Here is a 24,195-nt window from a genome sequence, read left to right as displayed (position 1 = left end):
CTCAGAACCCAAGTAGGCCAGCAAGGACCAGAGTCCCCGCACAGCCTGCACCCCTCTGTGAGGATGCCCAGTACTTCAGTAACCCTACATGGTGCTCTGGTCCACCGTCCTCCCTTTTCTCCAGAGGCACCCAGTTCCAGTCCCCTACAGATGGCATCTTGGTTTATATTCCTGTTGCCAAGGCAACAGAGGGACACAAAGCCCTCAATTACCTTGGTCACATGATGTCGATTCAGCTGGTTCCCTATCCAACAGATAAAAACCTTGGAGAGTATAGGCTTCAAAAATGCTACCCCCCAGCCAAGCTCCTGCCCCTGAGGAGGCTGCCACCATGGGAGGCAGGCAAAGGTTCCTCTGAGGCTGGTTACAGTAGCCAGCCTAGTTTCCAGCCCCTCCCTGGGGAGAACCACTAGAGTAGCCAGGCCCAGCACACAGGCTGCCATTTGATGGGCTGGCACAGGGTGGGCCTGCACTGCTGAGTGAGTCTATCAGAAGGAAGTAGGTTTCTATAGCTGCAGGTCTTTGAACCCCAGGGACTTAGCAGGCTTCTGGGCGAGCACAAGTACTTGCCATTTACAAATCCTAGACCACCAGGAGCTGACAGCATGGGAATCTACTGCCTCCTGGGTGTTGAGGTCAGCACAGGGGAAAGGAATGCCAGCCCAAAGGAGTCTGGCCCAGGGGCACTCAGCCCAGGGGTGCAAACCCAGGCTCAGTCTTTCTGAAGCAACAGGCAGACCAGACCTAGCCTGATCCTCAAGAGAGCCATGTCTCTCCCTGGCTCATTTGTACTCCTCCCTAGGCCAGGTCTACTGCCTTGCCTCCACTCCTGTGTCTCCTACCTCTACCCCTTCTACCAGCTCCAGCTCCCCTTTGGACCCACCTTGGCTGTGGTTCTGAGACGGCTCAAAGTCTGAGTCAGAGCTGGAGTCAGAGCTGGAGCTGGCATTAGCTGGGCTTGACTGGGCCGACTTCAGCCCATGCCAGGGCAGCACAAGAGGGAAAGAAGAGATTGTCATCTTGCAGGTCAGAGGAGGGGGTAATGAAGGGGCCAAACAGCTCAAGGCACCCAGGACAGCCTTCTGCCCCAGCTCACACAGAGCCTGAGGCTTGTGAAGACAGGAAACACAGAATTCTCAGTAAAGCTGCCTGCCTTCCTGGGGGTTCAGACAATGACCAAAAGCTCAAATCCTACCCAAGCCTCACCACCACCCACCAGCTGCACAGGAGTGATGGCTGGGCTGTCTGATACAACCACCATGGAGCAGGGCACACCTCGCCTGGTCTTCCTATAGCTGCACAGGGATGGACTTAGCCACCAGGGGGCAGTGACAGCCTGGACATCACACAAGGCAGGAGGCTTCCACTGTGTGAGTGAGCCCTTCAGTGAATACTGGGAGGCATGTGTGTGTGTGTGTGGCATGACATGTGGTGTGTGAAGTGCAGTGTGTGCACTGTGTGTGGTGTGTGCTGTAGCGTGTGTGTTACACATGGTGTTGGGGATGTGGCCATGACACACACTCAGTTGTTACAGATACCAGCAGGCGAACAAGCAGCAGGGACAGCTGAGCTTAGCCCTGGGGCAGAGTGGTTTCAGCCCTTCCCTTCCCTGGGTCACAGGGTGGGGTGGGGATAGGACATGCCCACTGTGGGAGAGCCCAGGATCCAGAGCTAGTCAGCCCTCAGCCCTGCCCAGAACAAGGGACAGGGCAGTGCTTGCCTACAAAAGACCTTAGCTTGGGCAAAGTGGCCTGCCTGGGAGGGAACATTCCAGACTGAAGGAAGAAACTGGCCTATGCAGGGCTCACTGGAGCCCAGCCCACTGGAGCCCAGCTGTGTGTGTGTATGGCTTCTTCTCACTACCTTCCTACTGGTCAGCGGGAGTGCTGAGGGAACCTTCCCTAGGCACCCATAAGTCTGCCCACTGTGAAGTTCTCAGGGTGGAACCTCACAGACCAGTCCTGGAGCCAAGGCACCCTCCCTTGCATACACCCAACCTCTTAGTCTTCCCTGGGCACAAAGTGATGAAAAACGGCTGCTACCTGGCATTGCTCCAGGCTAGGGCAGGCTCTAGATTCAAGCCTCAATTTCCTTACCTATAAGGGAGTGGCTCTACAGGTCCCTGCTTGGATGAATGTCCTACCTACTAGGCTCAGGCACAAACCAGGAGCCTCAGTGGGCTTCTGGTGGTCTGCACACCACTTGCCATCGTCTCTACAGTGACCTGAGGGGCAAGGACTAATGGAATCTGGAAACATTTCTCACTAGAGAAGCCCAGGAGGTGCACAGCAGGCACCCATAGCACTACAGCTACCACACTTCTCCCATGGCCCTCGGTGGCTAGGACTGAATGGTCCAGGAACCAGAAGGGTCTGGGGTGTAGACAGCAGTGCAGAGGAGAGTGGCAAGGCCAGCAAGCTTCCAGCAGCAGCTGCTCCCTCCTCAGGGCTGCCTGTCTCTTGCCCCAGCAGCTGAGGCAGTGCTCTGACTGTTCAGCCTGCACTCGGCTCTAGCCTGGAGGCAGTGGCACCGGGAGAGAAAGTGCCCATACACTGTCCTTGCCTGGGACAAAACATCCGTGCACAGCTCTCAGGAAGGGCTAGTTCCCCAGCTGCATAAGAGCCCTGTCCTGGCGCCTGGGGGAGGAGAAGCAGAGGTCAAACCTGGCTGCTGAGCCCTACACAGCCCAGTGCCTGCCTTCAAGACATAGGCCCGGAGCCCAGATAGCTCCAGTGATGAGCGCTGGAAGCTATTCACAGCTCTGCTCTCCCTGAGAACTGTGGGAAGTCACTAGCACCCAACAACCACAGTAGCAGGAGCACCAGGTTATAGAGCTCTCGACCCCAAACCAGTTCAGGATAGCCCCAAGAGCATCTTCAAAGCTGCTTACCCAGGGCCCTGACACAAGCAGGCAATTCTCTAGGAGTTGGCCAGATGCACCCTATACCTTGCCTTGTGCAGCAGGTGCAGGAGACAGGAAAGGGAGCTCTGTACTGCTCAGTGGCCATCACGTACCTTCCTGATGGGGAGTAGGCCCAAGGCCCACCGGAAAGGGAGGACAGAAGGATGAACTCTCTGGTTAATCTTCAAGAGTCAGCAGTGTCTACCTAGCCACCAAAGCTGTCCATCCACTGAGGAGCATGAGGGCTAGAGCTGTTAACTCAAGTGCTACAAGGCCCATACCATCCAGGGACCCCAGCTACCACTGCATGGGCAGGGGAGAGCTGACCCAGGGGAGACAGCAGCCTGGCAAAGGGACAGCCACCACCGCCTGCTCACCTCTGACCGGAAGGAGGCCTCATCCTCTGAGTTTGAGTCTTCAGTCTGCAGAGTCCGCTTGGCCTCCCGAGGCTCACTCTCTGCCTTCCCCTTGTCACCTTTGCTGTTCTTGTCCCTGGCCACCTTCTTGTCAGGGAAGGAGGAGGCTCGGGGTGAGGTGCCTGGTGCACGCCGTGTCCCCTTTGACCCACTCTTCTTAGGCTTTTTGGCGCTGAGCTTCGGTGAGTCCGTGGCAGCTGGCCTCTTGCTGGAGGCCTTGGGCAGGGTAGGAGGCTGGGGCACCCCCTTGGGGGACAGGCTCTCCAGCTTGGTTTCCTTTAGGGCCATCTTGGGCTCCTTGAAGGCAGCCTTGGGCACTGGGGCCTTCTCCTCCTTGGGCAGCTTGCGTGCAGCATCCTTGGCACTCTTGGGCTCACGCTCCGGCTCCTTGGAGCAACTCCTGCTCTCTGAGTCCTTGCGCGGCCGCTCACGGTGCTCCCTGGCCACCTTGTGTGGTTTGGAAGCCTTGCCACTCTCCTTGTTGGCATCCTACAAGGCCAAGGGCAGGGAAGGTGAGGAAGATGTGTTAGCGGCACTCCGGGGCCGCCTGGCTCTGCCACCCCAACCTGGGCAAAAGCTGATCGGCCTGTTTGGAATGTGTAGAGAGAATCCGCAGAGTGAAAGGCTGTGACCAACAGACACAGCAGAGCAGAGCCCGCAAACCTGCAGGGTCACCAGTGCCCACGGCTGCCCACATGTGGGAGACCTGAGGCTGCCCCTGACAGGAAGGTGCTGGCCATCCTCCATCCTTGAGGCCCTAGTCCATGTCCTCAATACTCGCATCCCATTTTGGAATGCTCAACTCATGCCTCCTCCAGTTCTAGCCTTCTCTTCAGAAGGCACAGCCAGTGGCCAGGCAAAGAGCTCAGAGTTAGCCAGGCAATAGCTCTTTCATGCAGACCATAACCCAGGACAGACATGGCCGAAAGTACCACCAAGAACACCAAGCCGGTGGGACAAATACCTGGAAAAGGGGCTACATAACACACTTGGACCACCCAGGAGTCTAGGGACAGATGAAGCTGCCTGAGGACTCCGGCCTATGCCACTGGCCATGTTCCTATAAACCTGAGAAGGGACACTGCAGCTGGCATGAGTGTGATAAGTGCCTCATAGAGACTGGGGGAGGGAGGCTGCCCCCAGTAAGCCACAAGGGAGGCAAGAAATGGAAATCGTGTGGTCCTCACCCTCTCTTGCAGAGGAAAAGCTTGCAGGAGTGCAGGGCAAGATGGCTGACAGGAATGTGCCCACGGCTGTGAGTGGTTGACAGGAACCACTCTCCTGGGGTCATGCCCAGGAAACTAGAGTCAACTAGCACTCCATAGTGAGACCCAGTCTCAAACACAGGAAAATCACTTGTATCTGTGAAGGCACAGTCAGTGAGGATGAGGTCATCACAGGCTCAATGCTGCCCTCACAGTGAAGAGGTGCACTTCAGAAAGGCTGCCAAGGCTCACGGCCTAGTATCCAGTAGAGTGACACAGTCCATGCCTCCAGGGGAACAGGTCTGGGTGGGCCTGGTTCCAACTGCAGGTTCCTGACAACAGTCCCTGAGAGGTTCACCTCCTGCTCACTGTGGCCCCGTGCAGCCACCAGAGACTGCTCAGCCAGAGTAGCACAGGGGCTGACACTCAGGTCTAGACCACACTCTAAGGCTGGGGCTTCTGGGAGAGTCATCTAAATAGAAGAAACTCTGTGTTGCCCAGAAATCTGTGGAAGCCCATGCAGCGTCCCACATTGGTGCTAGAGAAGGCTTGCCACCAGAGAGGCACCTGTGAGGCATAGCAGCCTCATCCTTCATTGCTTCTGTGGATGCCAAACAACAATGGCTGGGGGAGAAGCCCCAGGTTGCTAGTGAAGACTGGCCTCTCCTCCAACCTCCAAAGGTCAATGAAGGTTGACATCAGGGCTTGGTTAGGACTCCAAGATGCTGACCAGCTTGAGGATGTCACAGGCCTGTTAGCCTTGTGGAAAGAGGTGGAAGGAACCTGCCCTGGTGCTTGCTTCTCTTCCTGTGGTGCCTATGGATAAGATGGCCCAAGGGTGCTAGAGTCTCACGGGGATGCCCAGCTGACAATGCCCTATAGGCCAGTGAATCAAGAAGGATGTGAAAATGAAGGACAGATACACAAGGTCATCAGTCACCCTCAGAGGGTCCAAAGAAGGCCAAGTACCCAGGTGTCTCGAGGGACAGACCTGAGGTTTTAGGTTCAGATGTTGCAGCGGTGGTGACAGCACAAGCCAGCCTGTGGCTGGGGTGGCCCCTCCAGGAGGCCCAGTATGAACTGTCCAGAGTGCTGAGCAAGGGGACAAAATGTGTGTCCTTGAGATTCAGCTCAGTCTTGTGCACACTATTCCCAGCCTCCTCCACGTCGGCTTCATGCCATCACTGCTGACAACCAGACCTGGAAGCTACAAGGGCAGGTATGGCCAGGAACCTGGAACTAAGAAAGTAGCCAAGGGACCAATGATGGAGATGCCCTGCACAGTAGCTGGGGAAAAATCACCGGTGGGCAGGAAAGAGGGCCCATGAGACCTGTGAATGAACTGGAGCTGGGCACAAAATGGTCAGACTCCAAGCACCACTCCTGGCCACGCTAGTTAGCGAAGCAACAAGGAGCAGGAGCAGAGGCTCTGGATGTAGGCGGCAGGTGTGCAAAGCTGTGCTCTGCATACGGTGGTGGCGATGGCTTGCAATTGCCAATGGCCAGGCCCACGCTCCACAACGCTGGCCTTCCACCTCACTAACCTTGGAGCCGTGGGATGGTTTGTTCTTCTTGGGGTCAGAGAAGGCAGAGAGTGGAATTGTGGGTAACATGGGGTAGTCAGGGCTGGGCCTGGACACCGTGTCCGCTCCTTCGGGCATTACCATCACCTAGTGACAAAGAAGAGACAGAGGTTATCCACAGGCGCCAGGCAATGGTCTGGCGGCCGTGGAGCTAGCCTCCTGGGGAGGGAGAAGGTAGCTGGAGGCCAGCTGCCCAGAAGAGTCACAGGTTTGTCCTTGTGATGGAGAGCAGAGCAGCTGGGGACCAAAATGGCCCCAAGGCTTCCAGGATGGACCCTGGCCAGCAGACTGCAGCCCTGGCCAAGAAGATTCAGAGCCTGTAGCAAAGCAAGAGATGCAGTTGGGGCCATGGACCGCACTAAGCACTGAGAAGAAGGCTGGAGGGAGGCACAGCAGGAGAGGCTTCTGAGGGATCAGCACAGACAAGGCTGGGACAACCCTTCCTCATTTCAGGCACAGGCAGCTGGAGCTGGCCACGCAGAGCCCAAGCAGCAAGGCAGAAGCCAAGAACAGGGCCAAGGGCAAGAAGGGTAAGAGAAGAGCTGTAGGGGCCAGTGCTGGGGCTGCTGGGAACCCTGGCCAGCTCAGGGTCACAGGCTAGGAAGAGGACCAGCCTGCGGTGTAGGAAGTGCTGCCCTGCATCAGTTGCTTCCTAGATGCCCGAAGCAGTTTGGGACTGGCCTCTAAAACAGCAAGTTCACATAAAGATGGAGTTCAGCCACTGAGAATGCAATGTGGCACCGAGTGCAGCAGACAAAGGAGGATGGGGCTTCAAAGAAAGGGTTTGGGCTGGCAGAAGAGGAGCATCTGGGCTACGCACCCAGCCAGTCATGCCTTTCATCTGGGATGCTGATCCCATGGTCACATGACAATGCACGGAAATAGGGTAGTAAGGTGACCTGCCCTGCTATGACTTGCTCATAGGAGCCTGCCCAACCACAACAGAGGTGAGGCTACTATGGAGGCTGTATGTCCCCAGCTGGGCTTTGTCAACCAGATCCTAGAAGCAGCTGTGAGGTTCCAGCCCCAGGATAGTGGTCGCATAAGTAATGGTCCTTCCAGGACAGGGTAGGAGCCCAGTGCAGGACACCAACTCTAGGGCAGCTGGACTTTGATGACCCTGAATGGCTTGAATGTTTTCCTACCTGCCAGCCTGCCTGGCCTCCAGGTTAAACAGCTTGAGTTCCCTGCCAAGATGCCCAAGGCCAGGCAGGGATGGCACACAGACCAGCTGCTACCTGGGCTAGACTCCCCTGGTGCAAATAGCCCCAGGCTAGCAGCAGCTGAGACTTGGAGCTGAGTACCTGCTGGCTGCCTTGCTAGAACAGTGGGATCCCAGTCCGGGCATGCCTAGGGTCAGAACCTAGAGCTACTACAGGGCCACAAGATCCTAGCATGATGCCATCTCCAGTTCCCTAGTAGCCACAGTTCCTGGACAACAAGCATTACCCCCACAGAGATTCACGACCCAGAGGTCAACAACACAAGGCCACAGTTACCTGATCTTGGGAGTCACCCGGGGGCCATCATCCCATAGCCAGGCCACTTGAGACTGGAGAGTGTCTGGCTGGCTCCCTTGGGCCACTCTGGGATCTCACTGTAGTCTCTCTTCAAGGCCAGTTGGACACAGCCTTCCCTCACCGTCCCTCCTAGGCTGTGGCCAGATGATGCCCTGAGACTGTCCCCAGAGCTTAGGTAATACCTCCCCTGGCACCTGAGAGGCCTGAAGAAGCCAGAGACACCGACGCTTCCAAGAAGCTGACCTGGGGCCCTGGGGCCGCCCACACACACTATGGATAGGAGGCACCTGGTGCCGCTTCTGCACACACCCACACAGCCTCAGCCATTCCAGACTCAGGGCAGAACAGCATCATGTATATGGGTGCACCTAAGGCTGCCACTGCCCCTGCCACCACCCAGGCAGTCACAGAGTTTCACATGCAGGATTCTCAAATCCTCACTTCAGAAAAACCATTTCTAAGCTGGGCGTGGCATACGCCCTTAATCCCAGCACTCGGGAGGCAAAGACTTGAGGATTTCTGAGTTCGAGCCCAGCCTGGTCTACAAAGTGAGTTCCAGGGCTATACAGAGAAACCCTGTCTCGAAAAACCAAAAAAAAAAAAAAGAAAAAGAAAAGAAAAACCATTTCCATTCAGAGGAAGAAATTTTCTAAGAGGTCTGGCTATACAGAACTAAGAGAAAGAGGGTGCCAGACCCTAGAAATACACCCTGGCCGATATGGACCTAGGGAAGAGGGCAGACCACACACAGATGCCACTACAGAGCACCACACTCCTCTCATACCATACAGACCACATACCTCACATACACACACCACAGACCAACCACCACACACAGGTCCTATCTCACAGACACATGTACACCACCTCAGACATCACCACACTCGTCCTATATTTACACACATCCCCTTCACACACATCTCAAACAATACCACATAGCCCACACATCTCTGCCTCATGTCTCCAAATACCACAAACAGTGCACACACACCTCAGAACACCACACTCTCCTAAACAGGTGCCACATACAGCCTTCAAAGGACACACATACACACCCTACATTAAATATACTCTTAGCACCAGGTAGAACATAAGACATGCACCTTTCACACGGCAACCACACATGCCATATACGCATCTACAGACCACAAGTACCACTGCACAGAATACCACACACTCCATGCATTATCATACTCCCACACCAGACCACTACCATGCTTGTGCATCTGTATGCACACATGAACCCTGGGCACCCATAACCACCCCCACAGTGTTCCCATACTCACATAAACACATACTCGGCCCCCCACACCCATACCCACACACCCCTTGCTATACCATCAAAAGCCTAGGCTAGCTCTTGGGCATGCACACTGTGACCTTAGGTTGCAGGTGGCGGTGCCATCTTGCCCCTCAGCAGCTAGTCCAGCTGTAGTTGTCTGCCCTTGTCCATGCCCTTCCACACCCTGAGACATCTTCAGGCTGCTCCCTACCCCACCAGTCAAGGTCTACGCAGGCCTGGCCATGCTACCAGCCAACACAGAGCAAAGGTGGCAGGCAGGCACACTCACCCCTCCAGCCATGAGCAGCTTGCAGCGAAACTCGGTGGTGGGGTTATTGAAGGTGAGCTTCTCACAGCGCAGGTGGTTGACAGGAGGGTTGCCCTCCAGGTTGAGAAACAGGTCGTAGGTGAAGCAGACCTTCCTCGGCTCCTCCTAGAATACAGAGCACCATGTAAGTCCATCAGCAGTGAGCAGGAAGCTCTGAACACTGCATAGTTCAGGTCTCTCCCATGCCCACCCCCCAGCCTCCCTTCCCTTCCCCCAAGTCCCAGATGCTCATCTAATCTGCCATACAAAGGACTTGACAGCCGTTAACAACTGAGGCCTATGCTCCCAAGAGGGCATGGATTCTCGCTTCTGAGATCACCACCAAATTGCAAAGTACCAGAGAGGTGGCTTTTCCCTAGCCCTCACCCAGCAAGGCACTCCCTGAGGCTCTTTCCTTAGAGTAACCCCTAGATATATACTCCTTGGGTCTCAACCTAGAGCTGCCTCTGCAAGCCATCCTGTGAACGGAGCAGCAGGAGTGGGGTCAAATCACAGGGTTTTACCACAGGAGCCACCGCAGACACCAAAGCCCAGAGGAAGTCACAAGGAACCACTCTGAGTGACTCAGGTGATGTTGTGTAAATAAATTACACTACTCAGGCTGGCCTTGAACTCCCAATGTTCCTGCCTCTGTCTCCTGAGTGGTGGGATGGGAACACCACTACCATGCCTGTCCCCGTCCCTAGAGCTTTTAAACCTGCAGATACGGGGCAGACAACTGACTGTAACAACACAGTTCCATGGAGGCAAAACAACCTCATCGACCAATGGTGCTGCTACAACTAGACAGCCATGTGATAAGAAGTACAATGGACTCCACCTCACCCTGAAGTCAGAAAGGAGCTCAGGTGAGCAGCTGGCTCAGAGGGAAGGAGCCGGCTCAGAAGGAAGGAGCCAGCTCAGAGGGATGGGCTTTTTGTCATGCAAGCCTGAGGACCACATGGTAGAGGAGAGGGAGGCAAGCTTAAGAAAGCAGGGACAAGAAAATAAGAATAAAAGTTCCAGAAGCAGCTGAGATCTGAAGGTTCAAGAGCTATGACACTAATGGTTACCGTGGCCAAGGAAGGCTGTGACACTAGTAGCTATAAGCTGGAGGACCTGACACTCCAAACACCCAAGGTCCATGTGGGAGCTGTAACTACTGTGGCCATTCATGGCTGCTGGGAACCAGTCATGACAACAGCTGCCAAGGACTGAGCATGCAGGGTGCCACCACCTCCAAGCTGACCCCAGAGGCTCTAGTCTTCCATCCTGCTTGTGGCTGGAAATGTCTAGTCAGCAGCAGAACCCTAAGCACTGGGTATTCTCAAGTGATGGCCAGGCTTGGGAGGCCCTCTCCTTCTGATTTCTTGTTTGGATGTCTTAGCAAGAGAGTGCAGCTACTTCAACATCCTTGATTAAGAATCAGTCCTTCCTGAGGAAAAAGAGGGCTTTTGCCTTACCAACCCTCAAATCCCATCTCAGTGGAGATGGACCCAGTCCAGAGACTGACAGCAGCTTGATTTTTAAACCCACTGAAACACAGTGAGCTTCACATTAGCTAATCAGTGAGATTTAAACAGATTCAATTCCTAAGGAACCAACAACAAAGAAGTAATCCTACCAAAACCCAAGCAAATCGAACATCAATATCATCATTATCAACTGCTACCACCACTTTCTCTTCTTCATCCTCCACCACCACCATCTCCACCTTGACCATTACCATCACCACCACTCCCTCTTCCTCCTTCACCACCACCACCACCACCACCACCACCACCACCACCACCACCACCAAACAAAAAGCCAGGATGCAGGACAGGAAGCCTCTGTGGGCAGCAGGAGGGCAGGTCCTAGGTCCAGTGTGACCCTGTTACCAGCAGCTGTGCCCTGAGCCTTCAAAGGACGACTCCAGTAGATGAGGGTAGGACAAGGGTCTCCCTTGCTTCCCGGGGGTATATGGGTCGGTTTAATCAATGGTAGCTGTATAAGCTCTGAGGACTTGACATGACTCTGAGCAGGTGCTCAGCCAGCAATGTGCCATCCCAACACAGCAGCAGAGTGGTCCTGAGTGTCTTGTTCATCTGATAGCATAACTGGTACTGGATAGGTCCTACAGGAACTGTGAGGGAAGGGCAGTAGGGAATGAGACTAACATTGAGGGCAGAGATCCCAAGACATGAGTTTCTGCATAGTCTGGGAAACAGACAGAAGGTTAGCCTAGATGAATAGGGGCTGTGATCCCTTCTTGTTCCTCATACAAAAGAGGTGCAACAGGCAGGCTGAAAACAGAATTTGCAGAAAACTCTGCCCCCCATATCTCCAAGGTTACCTCTACAAGAAGCCAGCATTTCACATGGGTTCCCTCTCCTGGCCACCCTTAACTGGATCCCAGACATTACTCTGTTTGCAAAGGGGAACCCTGTCTTGGCAGGAGTGGAGATGACCTGGCACTAAGCCTGCGTTCCCTATAAAAAGGACACAGCCAGGGAACAAGAACAGGTCAAGGAGGGAGGACAGAAGAGGGAGGAGTTGCTACTGTGTGATACAGGATCTGAACCTGGCCAGCTGACCCACAGTAGAGATGTAAGCTCAGACTTATACCCTTGGGACCATCAAGTCTCAGAGCCCAATGCCACACCTGAGAGAGAAACTGCTCCAAAGATGAAGCAGCGCCCCAGAGGGGTGGGGGTGGTCAACACCAAATGGACACCTGTGGGGCTTAGCAAATCATCTGCCTAAGAGAGGGAGAGGGAACCTCAGCTGAAAAGGGATGAGGAGGACAGAGAGTGGGACTCAGAGACTGGAAGGAAAAAGAGACTAACCAGCCAGTCTAGTTAGCACGAAGATGACTGTACCCACTGGTCTGCACTGCAGCTCCACGGCAGTGACTGGAAGGGCTGTGCAGAGCTGGCCTAACAGGGCCAGCATGGACGCTAGGGAGAAGAGCTAAGTTCCACTGAATCCATCGAATCTAGGACTTAACCAATTATCATCTACCTAGTCAAAAAGTCTCAAGGATCCTGTGCTAGTTTGAATATGCTTGGCCCAGGGAGTGGCACTATTAGGAGGTGTGGCCTTGTTGGAGGAAGTGTGTCACTGTGGGAGCCGGCAATGAGGCCCACCTCCTAATTGCATGAGAGCCAATCTTCTGTTTGCCTTCAGAACAAGATGTAGAACCCTCAGCTCTTCCTGCACCATGCCTGCCTAGACGCTGCCATGCTCCTACCTTGATAATAATGAACTGAACCTCTGAACCTATAAGCCAGCCCCAGTTAAATGTTGTCCTTATAAGAGTTGCCTTGGTCACAGTATCTGTTCACTGCAGTAAACCCCTAACTAAGACAGATCCCTTGGTCTCCATCCCCAACACAGGGATTATTAACATGCCATACACAAGATTTTCCAGAGGGTGCTGGGAAGTCCTCATGCTGGTGTGGCAAGCTCCTTACCAACTGAGCCCTGTTCTCTATGGAGTGACAGGGAGGGCAATCCGAGACAACACACTATGGCTTTAGTCACCCATGCTGACTCAGGACGGAGGCAGGCCTTGTTGGGGATGCAGATTTTGAGAGGTGGAGATATGCCTACACTCTCAGGCCAGCACCATGCTGTCCAGTCGCCCCCACCCACAAGGCTAAGGTCCTCAGTCACTTCAGTCAGTCTTCAAGTTGTCCCAACTTCAAGCAGCTTCATCACATGCCTCTTGTATTAAAAAGCCACCCATACCCACCAGAGGGCAGCGAGCCAGCGTCTCTCTAGCCTCAGTCAACTGCAATGCCACCTAACTGGCTAAACCAGTCCTGGTGCCAAGGGGGCCAGGAGTCCACACAGCTCAGAAGGAAGAGCTTCAGGGCAGGACACCCTTAGGCACCTAGACCCATTCCCCACCCTTAGTGTGAGAGAACAGCAGCCCCCACGAGGCCCCCAGTGTGCTGCAAGCCTGGGGTCCACAGACTCTATGAAGTCAGCAGTCAGATAAATTTGAATGAACACATGACTAAGGTCCCAGATCCAAGTGTAAGTTCACAAGAGATGCTGTTTTCAGCATCATGACTTACACAATAGGCAACATCACTCAAATGCTGACAGCAAATAAATGTGGTAGGGAGGGGAAGGAAAGAGGGGGAAGACTGCAAGAGGCTCTGAGACCCAGCCAAAGAGCCACAGCCTACCCTGATTGCTGATTTAAATCCTGAGCAAAAAGACTAGTAAAACACATACACATAGGAAGTGAAAATCCAGTCAAGACAAACCAACAGACAACGAATGCACACACCTGAACTAGGTGGGGCTCAACGATGGGTATGTATCTGGCATGTAAGAGGCCCTGGGTTCTACCCTCAGTGCCTTAAAACACAAAAGCAATAAGAAGCGTGTGGCCATCCCTGAGGCACCAGAAAGTGGCAGGCAGAGCCTCTAGGGCTGCTGCAGCACAAACCTGCAGACGCTCTGATGAGGTGTCTGAAAGTCTTATCTCCCACAGACGAGCAGTGGACTGTTTACAGGTCACATAGTGAGCCAGAGAGCTGGCGAGGCTCACATCCAAACACTCTAAGAGCAAAGAGAAAAGGCGCCGCAGGCAAGCCGGCAGCTGGCAAGCAGGCAGTCCTCCATTTCTCTGCAGATTCTAAACTTTCCTACACTGCAAACCATTCCTTGCATATAACCTGCGGTCACACTCTCATGTCTTTACTTGGCACCCTCTGCTCCTATGGGCCCTTCTGTCCTCCCCCAGGGTCACCTGAGCCACCAGGCTTTGTGAAACAGCCCAGGCTTCAGTAGCATCAGGGACACACTGGCCAGAGTGCCAGGCCACATGTGGCTACGCCTCACTGCCCACAGGACTTCCCTGGAGACCTAGTCAAAAGCTTGCCCTCTCAGGACCCCCAGCAATAAGCCCACTCTTGCTGCAGTGACAAATGTCATCCACCCTGGAGGAAAACAGGATAGGAGATTCCTTGGGGGTGGTACAAGGGAAGCCCAGCCAGCAGCAAACCCTGCACAGGGACAGAGTCCTGGATGAAGGCTGTGCATCTTGGACAGCTGAAGGACCCACCATCTGCCTGGAGGTGGCTTAGGTTAAGAGCACTTGCTTTTGCAAAGGACTTGGATTTGGTTCCCAGCACCCACATGGTGACTCACAACCGCCTGGTAACTCCACCTCCAGGGAATCAAACACCTTCTTCTGGCTTCTGCAGCACCAGACACACACATGATACTCAGATATACACACAGGCAAAACTCATACACATGAAATTTAAAAAAAAAAAAAATCTTTCAAAAGAGAAGAATGAATCACTTAACGTAGGCACAGGGTACACGGATGAGGACAGCTCAGTCATCCTTGGCCACACAGAACTTGAAAACAGCCAGGGTGCACAAAACTCTGACCCAAAATAAAGCCGACAACCAGATGGAAGGACTGATGGTCACCGAGGGAAACTCTTGACAGCAGGGCAGGAAGGACAGCCACAGGTGCTGCAGTATGCATAGCTTAGGTGGGGTAATTGTACACTGAGAATCCCACAATAAAGAGTGGAGACAGTGCACCTGTGTAAGGATTGGGAGCCAGGAGCAGCCCAGATACTGCTTGCCCCGATAAACTGGAGCCCAGTTTACACTGGCATCCGCCACCAAGCCAGGCCCAGACCCACACACAGCAGAGCCAGAGCTGGGGACTGGAACAATGAGCAGTTGCCAGGATGATTTCTACTGGCTATGTTTGGGGGACTCAGGGATAGACTTAAGCACCTAACAAGTGGGCCTGTATATAATGTGCAACTGTAATAGGTATGTGACTCCATGGGTAGGACTGTGGTAGGCCATTGCAGGTCTATGGACAGTGTCCTTGCTGGACTCAGGAGACCCGAGGACAGATGGGACCAATGCTACCTATCCTCACAGCCAGACCAGTCAGCCTTCCAGGTGCATAGCCCTAAATCAAGGAGACTCACTAGGCTACCATGTGGCTGGCAGCAAGGGATGACTGTCTCAGAACCCACCACAAAAATCAATGTGGCTGTGAGAGAGGTTTTCCCCAGCTCAGTCCCTAAAAGGAGCATGCACAGTGACAGGGCAGGGTTCAATAACAGCACAGGAAGATGCAGTAGGACCTTAGGAAGAAGAGAGAACAGCAGCTTTTTATGGGGGAACCTCACAGCAGGCTGAAACCATGTGACACACTCCTCAGCAAGCAGAGACTCAAACAAAAAGACAGCAGGGAGCTGTGCCAGGAGGCAGCACCTGTCATTCCAGTGTGCAGGGGGCTGAGGCAGAAGGATGCTAATAAGGCTAGCCTGGGCTTCGAGACCTTGAGTCAGAATTAAAAGTACATAGGGAGCAAAAGATGACATGGAATAATTCAGTACAAACTGGCCTGTCTGATGACAGCAGCTTCTGTAATCAGCATGTGGCAGACTAGGCAAACCAGCCAGGTGGCAGCATCGCAGTTACAAGCACTCAGGTGATCCAGTATGATGGTTTGTATATTCTTGAACCAGGGAGTGGCACCATTTGGAGTGTGGCCTTGTAGGAATAGGTGTGACCTGTTTGGAGTAGGTGTGTCACTGTGGGTGTGGGCTTAATATTCTCACCCTAGGTGCCTGGAAGTCAGTCTTCCACTAGCAGTCTTTGGATGAAGATGTAGAACTCTCAGCTCTGCCTGTGCCATGCCTGCCTAGATGCTGCCATGCTCACACCTTGATGATAATGAATTGAACCTCTGAACCTGTAAGCCAGCCCCAGTTAAATGTTGTTCTTTTTAAGATTTGCCTTGGTCATGGTGTCTGTTAACTAAGACTTCCAGCAACAGACCTCTGATCTCTACAAGTTCTGTACACATGGTGCACACACGTATACGCTACACACACACTTGCACATGAAGTAAAATACACAGCTTCTTAAAACAAAACACACAAACTAACCAAATCACAGACAACTGGAAAATGCTAGCATGGAAGTGTTCATTCTATAAGCACAAAGAGTCAAGTGTAGCTCTCTAGTTCCTGTGTGAGCTAGGAGTGGTGGTACATGCTTGTAACCCCAGCCGTGGAGAAGTACAGACAGGAGGGCCCCAGGGGCTTGTCTCTTCAGCCTGTCCAGCCACCAGTGAGATCCAGGTTTGGTAAAAGACCTTGTGTCAAAAATTAAGGTACAAGGAGGCTGGAGGGGTGGCTCAGTAGTTGTGAGCACTGATTGTTCTTCTGGAGGACTCATGTTTAATTCCCAGTACTCACATGGTGGCTCACACATTTGTAACTCTAGTTCCAGGGATCTGATGCCTTCTTCTGGTCTCTGCAAGCATCAGGCATGCACATGGACATACACGTAGGCAAAACACCCATACATATAAAAATAAACAAAAAATTTAAAGAAACTAAATCCTACTTTAAAAAGATAGAGTAAAATAATTTTTTAAAATATGGGCCAAGATTAAGGAAGATACTTGATACTGACCTCTGGGCTCCACAGACACGTACATGGACACATGCTAATACACACATGTACTCATGCACGTCAGGACAGACACAGCACACCAAATAAATGCTAAGAGAATGCTAAAGGGACACGGAATAGCGGGCGCCAACAGACAAATCATTGAGAGAAGGAAGCATCTTCCTACTCACAAGCAGATTCCAGAAGAGAGCTGTGGCTCAGCAGGTGAGAGCAGCAGCCACTTCTCAGGAGCCACAGCCATCAACCTCTAGTCCCAGGGGAGCTGATGCCCTCTTCTGGACACCTTGGGCACCAGGCACACATGTGGTACACAGACAGATATGCAGGCAAACAATTAAACACACCAAATAATTTTTTTAAACAAAGTAACTTTTTCTACAAAAAAGTAGAGATTCTGAACAAATCCACCACAAGCAAGAGACTCAAGCAGCCATCAGGACTCCATGGAAACAACAGGCAGTGGTAATACCTGCACCTCAGGGGGCAGGTGAGATGGCTCAGTGGTTAAGAGCACTGACTGCTCTTCCAGAGGTCCTGAGTTCAAATCCCAGCAACCACCCATAATGGAATCTGATGCCCTCTTCTGGTGCGTCTGAAGACAGCTACAGTGTACTTACTTATAATAATAAATAAACAAAAATCTTTAAAAAAAACAAAACAACAATACCTGCACCTCAGAACTGTGCAGACTGAGGCGGGAGGATGGCAGATTCTAGACCTGCCACAGACAGACAGGACTCTTGGACACAAAGCTTCCCCTGCACAACCTTCTGAACATGCAGAAACAATAGCCTGTCCCACTGAGCTCAGCAGGATAGCAAGAAGGGTGGCATTCTCCAAAACTATCTGTATGGTGGCAATCAATCCATACAGACACCAGGGACACCATAGGAAGCCAGTGACTGACAATGCCTAAGAACACAGATGCAAACACTGTGGTGAACCATTGGGAGAGTGGATCCAACACCTGTGAAGATGGTACACACCACACACCAGGGTTAAAGCCGGGTTGCGAGGCAGAGCACACAGAGCCACCCGGAGCGTAGCACTGCTAACAGGAAGGGAGCAGCCACATGGTCTTTCTTGACAGTGGCAGAAAAAAAAAAGGCTTTGACAAAATTAAATACCTCATCATAGAAGAAAATCCCACTGGCAGCTAGGGGCATGTGTGACATACAAAAGATCTGTGCTCAGTCCCTGCCTCTCTGAGGACAGAGCATCTAAAAGTCCTATCATCTCTTCGTGGTCAGGAGCCACAGCTTCCATGGAACCTCTGGTCCTAAGCCTACCCCTGACACAGAAGCTGCTCAGATCCTTGTAATCTTGATTGGCAGTGCACTGCAGGCTACACTTACAGAAGCTGTGCATACTGTGTAGGATAATGTGTATGAACCCTAAGCTATGCTGTGGGAGTAAAGTTTTTGGGTTTGTTTTGTTTTGTTTTTCCAAAGTAGGCTTCCTTAACCCAACAGTGGGCATTTACAAAAGATTTATAACCAATAGAAACTTCCCCTAAAACCAGGAGGGAGGTGAGGAAGCACCAATGCTGAAGTACTTACCAAAGCAATGAGACAAGAAGCCCAAGCAAGGTGTTGAATCGGGAAAGGGAAACAAGCTAACTGCAGATAATGTGAGGGACACACGGAAAACCACCCCAGTACACACATAAACAAACTAAACCTATATTACTAATAAATCCACTGAAGCTTCAGATGTGAAGTTCTGAATAGCTCAGCTAAGTGTCACCATGATGAGATCTAGTGTTACCTGGAAGACATGACTCTGTGAGGACTACCTTGACTAGGCTACCTGAAGTGAGATCTGTTCACTGTGGGAGGCATCATTCCCGGGGCTGAGACTCTGGGCTAAATATATTAAAATAAATAAATAGTTCAGCAAGATGGTTAAACAGGCAAAGAAACATGCTTACTGCCAAGCCCCAGGACCCACATGGTGAATATGAGAACGGACTCCCACGTGTTGTTCTCTGGCCTCCAGATACACAAAATAAATAAGTATAATAAAACATACATATATAAAAATGAAACTGGAGAGGCAGGCGGATTTCTGAGTTTGAGGCCAGCCTGGTCTACAGAGTGAGTTCCAGGACAGCCAGAGCTACACAGAGAAACCCAGTCTCGGAAAAAAAAAAAGAAAAAAGAAAAAGAAGCTGGCACAATGGCACAAGCAACTGACCCCAGCACTCCAGAGGCAGACAGATCTCAGTGAATGCAAGGTCAGCCTGGTGTGAGTTCCAGGCCAATCGTGGCTATATAGTATGTCTCAAACGTCACACAAAAGTAAAACCACACTGGCCCCGGAGGGCCAGGACTATATAGCAGAACACATTCCCAGCATGTGTGAAGCCCAGGCTCTGTCTCCTGCACCAAACTAGCCCACAACTACTGGTGTAAACCTCAGGGTTGGCCTTCGGTGGCAACTGATAACAGTCAATGTGCAAAAAAAGAAAAACCAGATTACCAAATTTCATAAAAATGTGAGATCTTTGTACATAAAAAGACACCACAAATAAGAAAACAACTGCAGATGGAAGTAGAGCAGCTGCTGCTCACACTTGGCCAGAGTTTACTATTCAAAGTACACAAAGAACTTCTACCATACTGCACAGCAACAGCAACTGAGTGGAGTGTATTATCTGAAGAAGTTATCTGTGACCAGTGAGCCGTCAGAAGATGCTGGGCCACCATGGCCAAATAAACAAAGGCAAGAACCTCAACTAGAAAATCCACCCATCCTTTGACCTGGCCATGCTTTAAACAGAGTAGGTGTGGCTTAATTCAAACACAGGAAGTCCCACCACAGTGAAAACAAAATGGTGCAGCCACCACAGGACACGAGGAGCTGTTCAGAAAGTGAAACTAAACCTGACTCCTCCCAGAGCCCTTACTCTTCTCAGTCCCCCCAACTCCTCCCAGCACCCCCTTCTCCAATGCCCCTTACTCTTCTCAGTCCCCCCAACTCCTCCCAGCACCCCCTTCTCCAATGCCCCTTACTCTTCTCAGTCCCCCCAACTCCTCCCAGCACCCCCTTCTCCAATGCCCCTTACTCTTCTCAGTCCCCCCAACTCCTCCCAGCACCCCCTTCTCCAATGCCCCTTACTCTTCTCAGTCCCCCCAACTCCTCCCAGCACCCCCTTCTCCAATGCCCCTTACTCTTCTCAGTCCCCCCAACTCCTCCCAGCACCCCCTTCTCCAATGCCCCTTACTCTTCTCAGTCCCCCCAACTCCTCCCAGCACCCCCTTCTCCAATGCCCCTTACTCTTCTCAGTCCCCCCAACTCCTCCCAGCACCCCCTTCTCCAATGCCCCTTACTCTTCTCAGTCCCCCCAACTCCTCCCAGCACCCCCTTCTCCAATGCCCCTTACTCTTCTCAGTCCCCCCAACTCCTCCCAGCACCCCCTTCTCCAATGCCCCTTACTCTTCTCAGTCCCCCCAACTCCTCCCAGCACCCCCTTCTCCAATGCCCCTTACTCTTCTCAGTCCCCCCAACTCCTCCCAGCACCCCCTTCTCCAATGCCCCTTACTCTTCTCAGTCCCCCCAACTCCTCCCAGCACCCCCTTCTCCAATGCCCCTTACTCTTCTCAGTCCCCCCAACTCCTCCCAGCACCCCCTTCTCCAATGCCCCTTACTCTTCTCAGTCCCCCCAACTCCTCCCAGCACCCCCTTCTCCAATGCCCCTTACTCTTCTCAGTCCCCCCAACTCCTCCCAGCACCCCCTTCTCCAATGCCCCTTACTCTTCTCAGTCCCCCCAACTCCTCCCAGCACCCCCTTCTCCAATGCCCCTTACTCTTCTCAGTCCCCCCAACTCCTCCCAGCACCCCCTTCTCCAATGCCCCTTACTCTTCTCAGTATTCCTCATACTCTTCCCAGGCCCCTCCTAATCCTTCCACTGCATCTACCAGAACAAACAATGCCATACACAGATGTAGCGCTGGCTGCCATGGTCAGTGCATTTCCAACAGCAGTGAAAGTGGGGAGGAACAGTGAGTTGCAGAGCTGATCCCCTGTGGGTCCCACCTCTGTAACTTCTGCAGGACAGCCTGCTGCCTGCGGCATGTGGCTCTGACAACAGGCTGTTTAAAGTAGCTTCTGAGCGTATGTGAAGTGTAGAAGAAAGGCAGGGATGGGCTTCCAGTCTGGCTTGCTGGTGCTCAGCAAGGACAGCAAAAGCAAACAGCCAAGGTGCTGTGTACATCTTGGCAAGCACTATTAGGCTCAAGCCTGGTTCAGGCTGAGCAAGGCTGGGTGCTCAGCTACCACTCTGATGTCCACAATCAACAGAGAACATTAAATCAGGGGTCTTTAAAGAAGCACACACAAGGGCACCCAACGGCCAGGCACTCAAATGTTGGTATGAAAAACCAGAAGGAAGCGGCTCCTGATCTCCCTTGAGAGTGACCATTCAGTCTCTAAGCCAGAGCTGGCCCTGAACGACACAAATGCAACCTACAGCATGAGTGCAAAAGTGACCCAAGCAGGCGTGAAGACACACTCATCCATGTTGACATATGCAAACGTGCAAACACCTCCATGTACATACATACAAGCACTCATGTGTTCACACAAATACACAAACACACATACAAATAAATGTCAAGGTTTTTTATTTGTTTTTTTTGTTTTGTTTTGTTTTGTTTTTCAAGACAGGGTTTCTCTGTGTAGCTCTGGCTGTCCTCGAACTCAGAAATCTGCCTGCCTCTGCCTCCCAAGTGCTGGGATTAAAGGGATGTGCCACAACTGGCCGGCAAATGTCAAGTTTTTTAAAAAGAAGGCAAGCCCTTCTTTTTAAATACCAATTCCTTTATAGACAAGGCTTCATAGACTCAAGGTAACCATCCAGCTGCAAGGGCAGCTCAGCCTATCAGAAAACAGGCCCTGGGGTCTTGGCAAGCTCCTCACTGCCTGGATACAGACCTACCTACCATGCTTTACAAGAAGCCAGGCACATCACAACGAGCCTTCCTCCAGCTACAGCCTGCAGAGGCCCTGGACCTCCTCTGTATGGGTCCAGGTGGCTGGGAAGAAGGGAGACTCTAAGACCACTCACAGACACTTGTGAACAGATGTGTTTGGAATGCCCTTGCCTCCTCCCCTCTGATAACCTTCTAAGGTCACAGCCTCTGATCACTTCACAGACTGAACCGAAGACCCTGAGAGGTCACCTGTTCACTCTGACAGCAGCAGCTCCTAAGATCTGAGCATGGTATGTCATTTAGAGCCTATGCTCTTTCTGCTGTTGCTGAGACAGGGACACCTCTGTAACTCTGCCTGGCCTGACTCCTGCTGCCTCCAGACACTGGATGTCCTATGCCTCTTAGTCTCTCTCCCTGTTCTGATGATATCCCTTGTCTGACAGTAATGCATATCTGTACATGGCATAAGCAGTTCAACACAGGTAGCACTGTACACACCAGGGGTATGGTGGCATGCCTCCAGTGTGTCATCTGGATGTCACCCAGAGCAAGATCCAAGTACCCACAAATGACCTCTCTCCCTGTATCTGTAGCCTGAGTGATGAGGAGACAAGACCTTGTTTGACATAGGCACCGCTGGTGTGATCAGTGCTTTGGCTCCTCCCTCCAGGGGACTGACTCCCAGCTCCCTAAGAGACACAATCCCCTGAGAGTGTATGCACAGGTCAGGAAGCCATTGTACAGATGTCCAGTATGACTCAGAAAACACCCATATCCTCAGCAAGAGAATCTCGCCACATGAGAGACCCTGCAATGAGATAGATAAGAGCCCGAACCGCCTCAGAAGGAAATGTGGAGACAGGGCACTGTGCATGGTCAGCAGCCCAGAGCAACAAGAAGTCCATGACATCTGACCTGCAGCTCACATGAAGCCCTTGGGATCCCTGAAGAGTGTGCACAGAACCTCAACCACCTGGCTTGCAAGTTCCTGAGGCACCAGTGCAATCCCTCTCCCCTAGGACAAGACATAGGACAGAGCCTCAAAACCTTGGGCAGAGTTGCCTTGGCTCCTGCCAGATGAGCACTCACTGGTGTGGCTGTTGGGTGAAGCAGACTACCTACCTGTGCACAGCCACCTTGGGCTCCTGGCCCAGAGATCATGGTGGCAAATGAGCAGCCATGCTGCTGGAAACCACAGAGCCCCTCCTTGAGCAAGGATGAAGAGCAGAGGCTAAGCACACAGTGCAACCCACCCACCCAATCCTTTTAACACAAGTGAGCAGCCAGGTGAGGGCACTGAAATGTGCTGTGGCATAGCCCAGTGGCCCTGGCCCATCCCATTATGGCCAAAGCAACTAAGAAACACCAGGAGCGCGACTCTCCCTTTAAATGGTGCCTGGCACAAGGTCTGCCCAAGATGCCAGGACATGGATAACAGCTCCACCCAGGATGTGCCTCAGTGTGAGACAGGAACAGGGGGAAACAGCCTCCACCCAGGCTACTATGCAGGCTCCCCAGCCCAAGAACTCCATGCTGTCAACCCTTGGGGACACCAACAGCATGTAAGGACACAGGGACATCATACCTCACTACAGCCATGCAATCAGAAAATCAGATCACTCTATCCTCTGGCAGCCATCCTTTTTTTCTTCATATATATATATATATTTGTGTGTGTGTGTGTATCTTTTTTTCTTTTTTTATTAGATATTTACATTTCAAACGTCATCCCCTTTCCTAGTTTCTCCTCCAAAAATCCCCTATCCTCTCCCCTTTCCCCCACTCCCCAATCCACTCACTCCTGCTTCCTGGTCCAGACATTCCCCTATACTGGGGCATAGAACCTTCACAGGACCAAGGGCCTCTTCCTCCCATTGATGTCCGACTTGGCCATCCTCAGCTACACATGCAGCTAGAGCCATGAGTCTCTCTGTGTGTTTTCATTGATTGGTGGTTTAGTCCCAGGGAGCTCTGGGGTTACTGGTTAGTTCATATTGATGTTTCTCCCAGGGGGCTGCAAACCCCTTTAGCTCCTTGGGTACTTTCTCTACCTCCTTCATTGGGGACCCTGTGCTCCGTCTACTAGATGGCTGTGAGCATCCATTTCTGTATTAGTCAGGCACTGGCAGAGCCTCTCAGGACACAGTTATATCAGGCTCCTGTCAACAAGCTCTTGTTGGCATCTGCAATAGTGTCTGGGTTTGATGGTTATTTATGGGATGGATCCCCAGGTAGGACAGTTTCTTCAGTTTCTGCTCCAAACTTTGTCTCTGTAACTCCTTCCACGGGTATTTTGTTCCCCCTTCTAAGAAGGGTCAAAGTGTCCACACTTTGGTTTGCCTTCTTGAGTTTCATGTGTTTTCTGGCAGCCATCCTTAGGCTGAGACAGAGCAGCCAATTCTGGCTAGACCTGCGGTGAGTCAACCCATGAGGACTGGGGGTGCAGAGGGGGACTTAGCACTACAGAGCTGGGTGAAAGCCTGTGTAGTAACCAAGTCCCTGCCTATTGTCAGAGCACTGAGCTTTCCATTGGCATGATATATTTACCACCCAGCCTCCTCACCCACTATCACAACAGGCTCCA

The 24,195-nt window shown here is 52.3% G+C and overlaps 1 protein-coding gene across 2 annotated transcripts in view; it reads right to left on the bottom strand.

The window, feature by feature from the left end:
- Positions 1-24,195, bottom strand: part of Mllt1 (MLLT1 super elongation complex subunit) — a 47,249-nt gene that overhangs the window by 4,425 nt on the left and 18,629 nt on the right. The window contains exons 4-7 of one of the 2 annotated variants that reach the window (XM_021149617.2): positions 9,198-9,341; positions 6,068-6,193; positions 3,280-3,807; positions 884-971 (exon numbers count right to left, since the gene is read on the bottom strand). In XM_021149617.2, the coding sequence (XP_021005276.1) occupies positions 884-971; positions 3,280-3,807; positions 6,068-6,193; positions 9,198-9,341 (886 nt within the window). The remainder of the gene's footprint in view (positions 1-883; positions 972-3,279; positions 3,808-6,067; positions 6,194-9,197; positions 9,342-24,195) is intronic. The other variant, XM_021149618.3, reaches the window with a different exon arrangement.

The sequence above is a fragment of the Mus caroli genome, unplaced genomic scaffold (assembly GCF_978045245.1).
Source record: "Mus caroli unplaced genomic scaffold, Mus_caroli_1 scaffold_18, whole genome shotgun sequence".
NCBI lineage: Eukaryota > Metazoa > Chordata > Mammalia > Rodentia > Muridae > Mus > Mus caroli.
The sequence above is the reverse complement of the archived record's forward strand: the minus strand, read 5'-3'. Positions and strand labels throughout refer to the sequence as shown.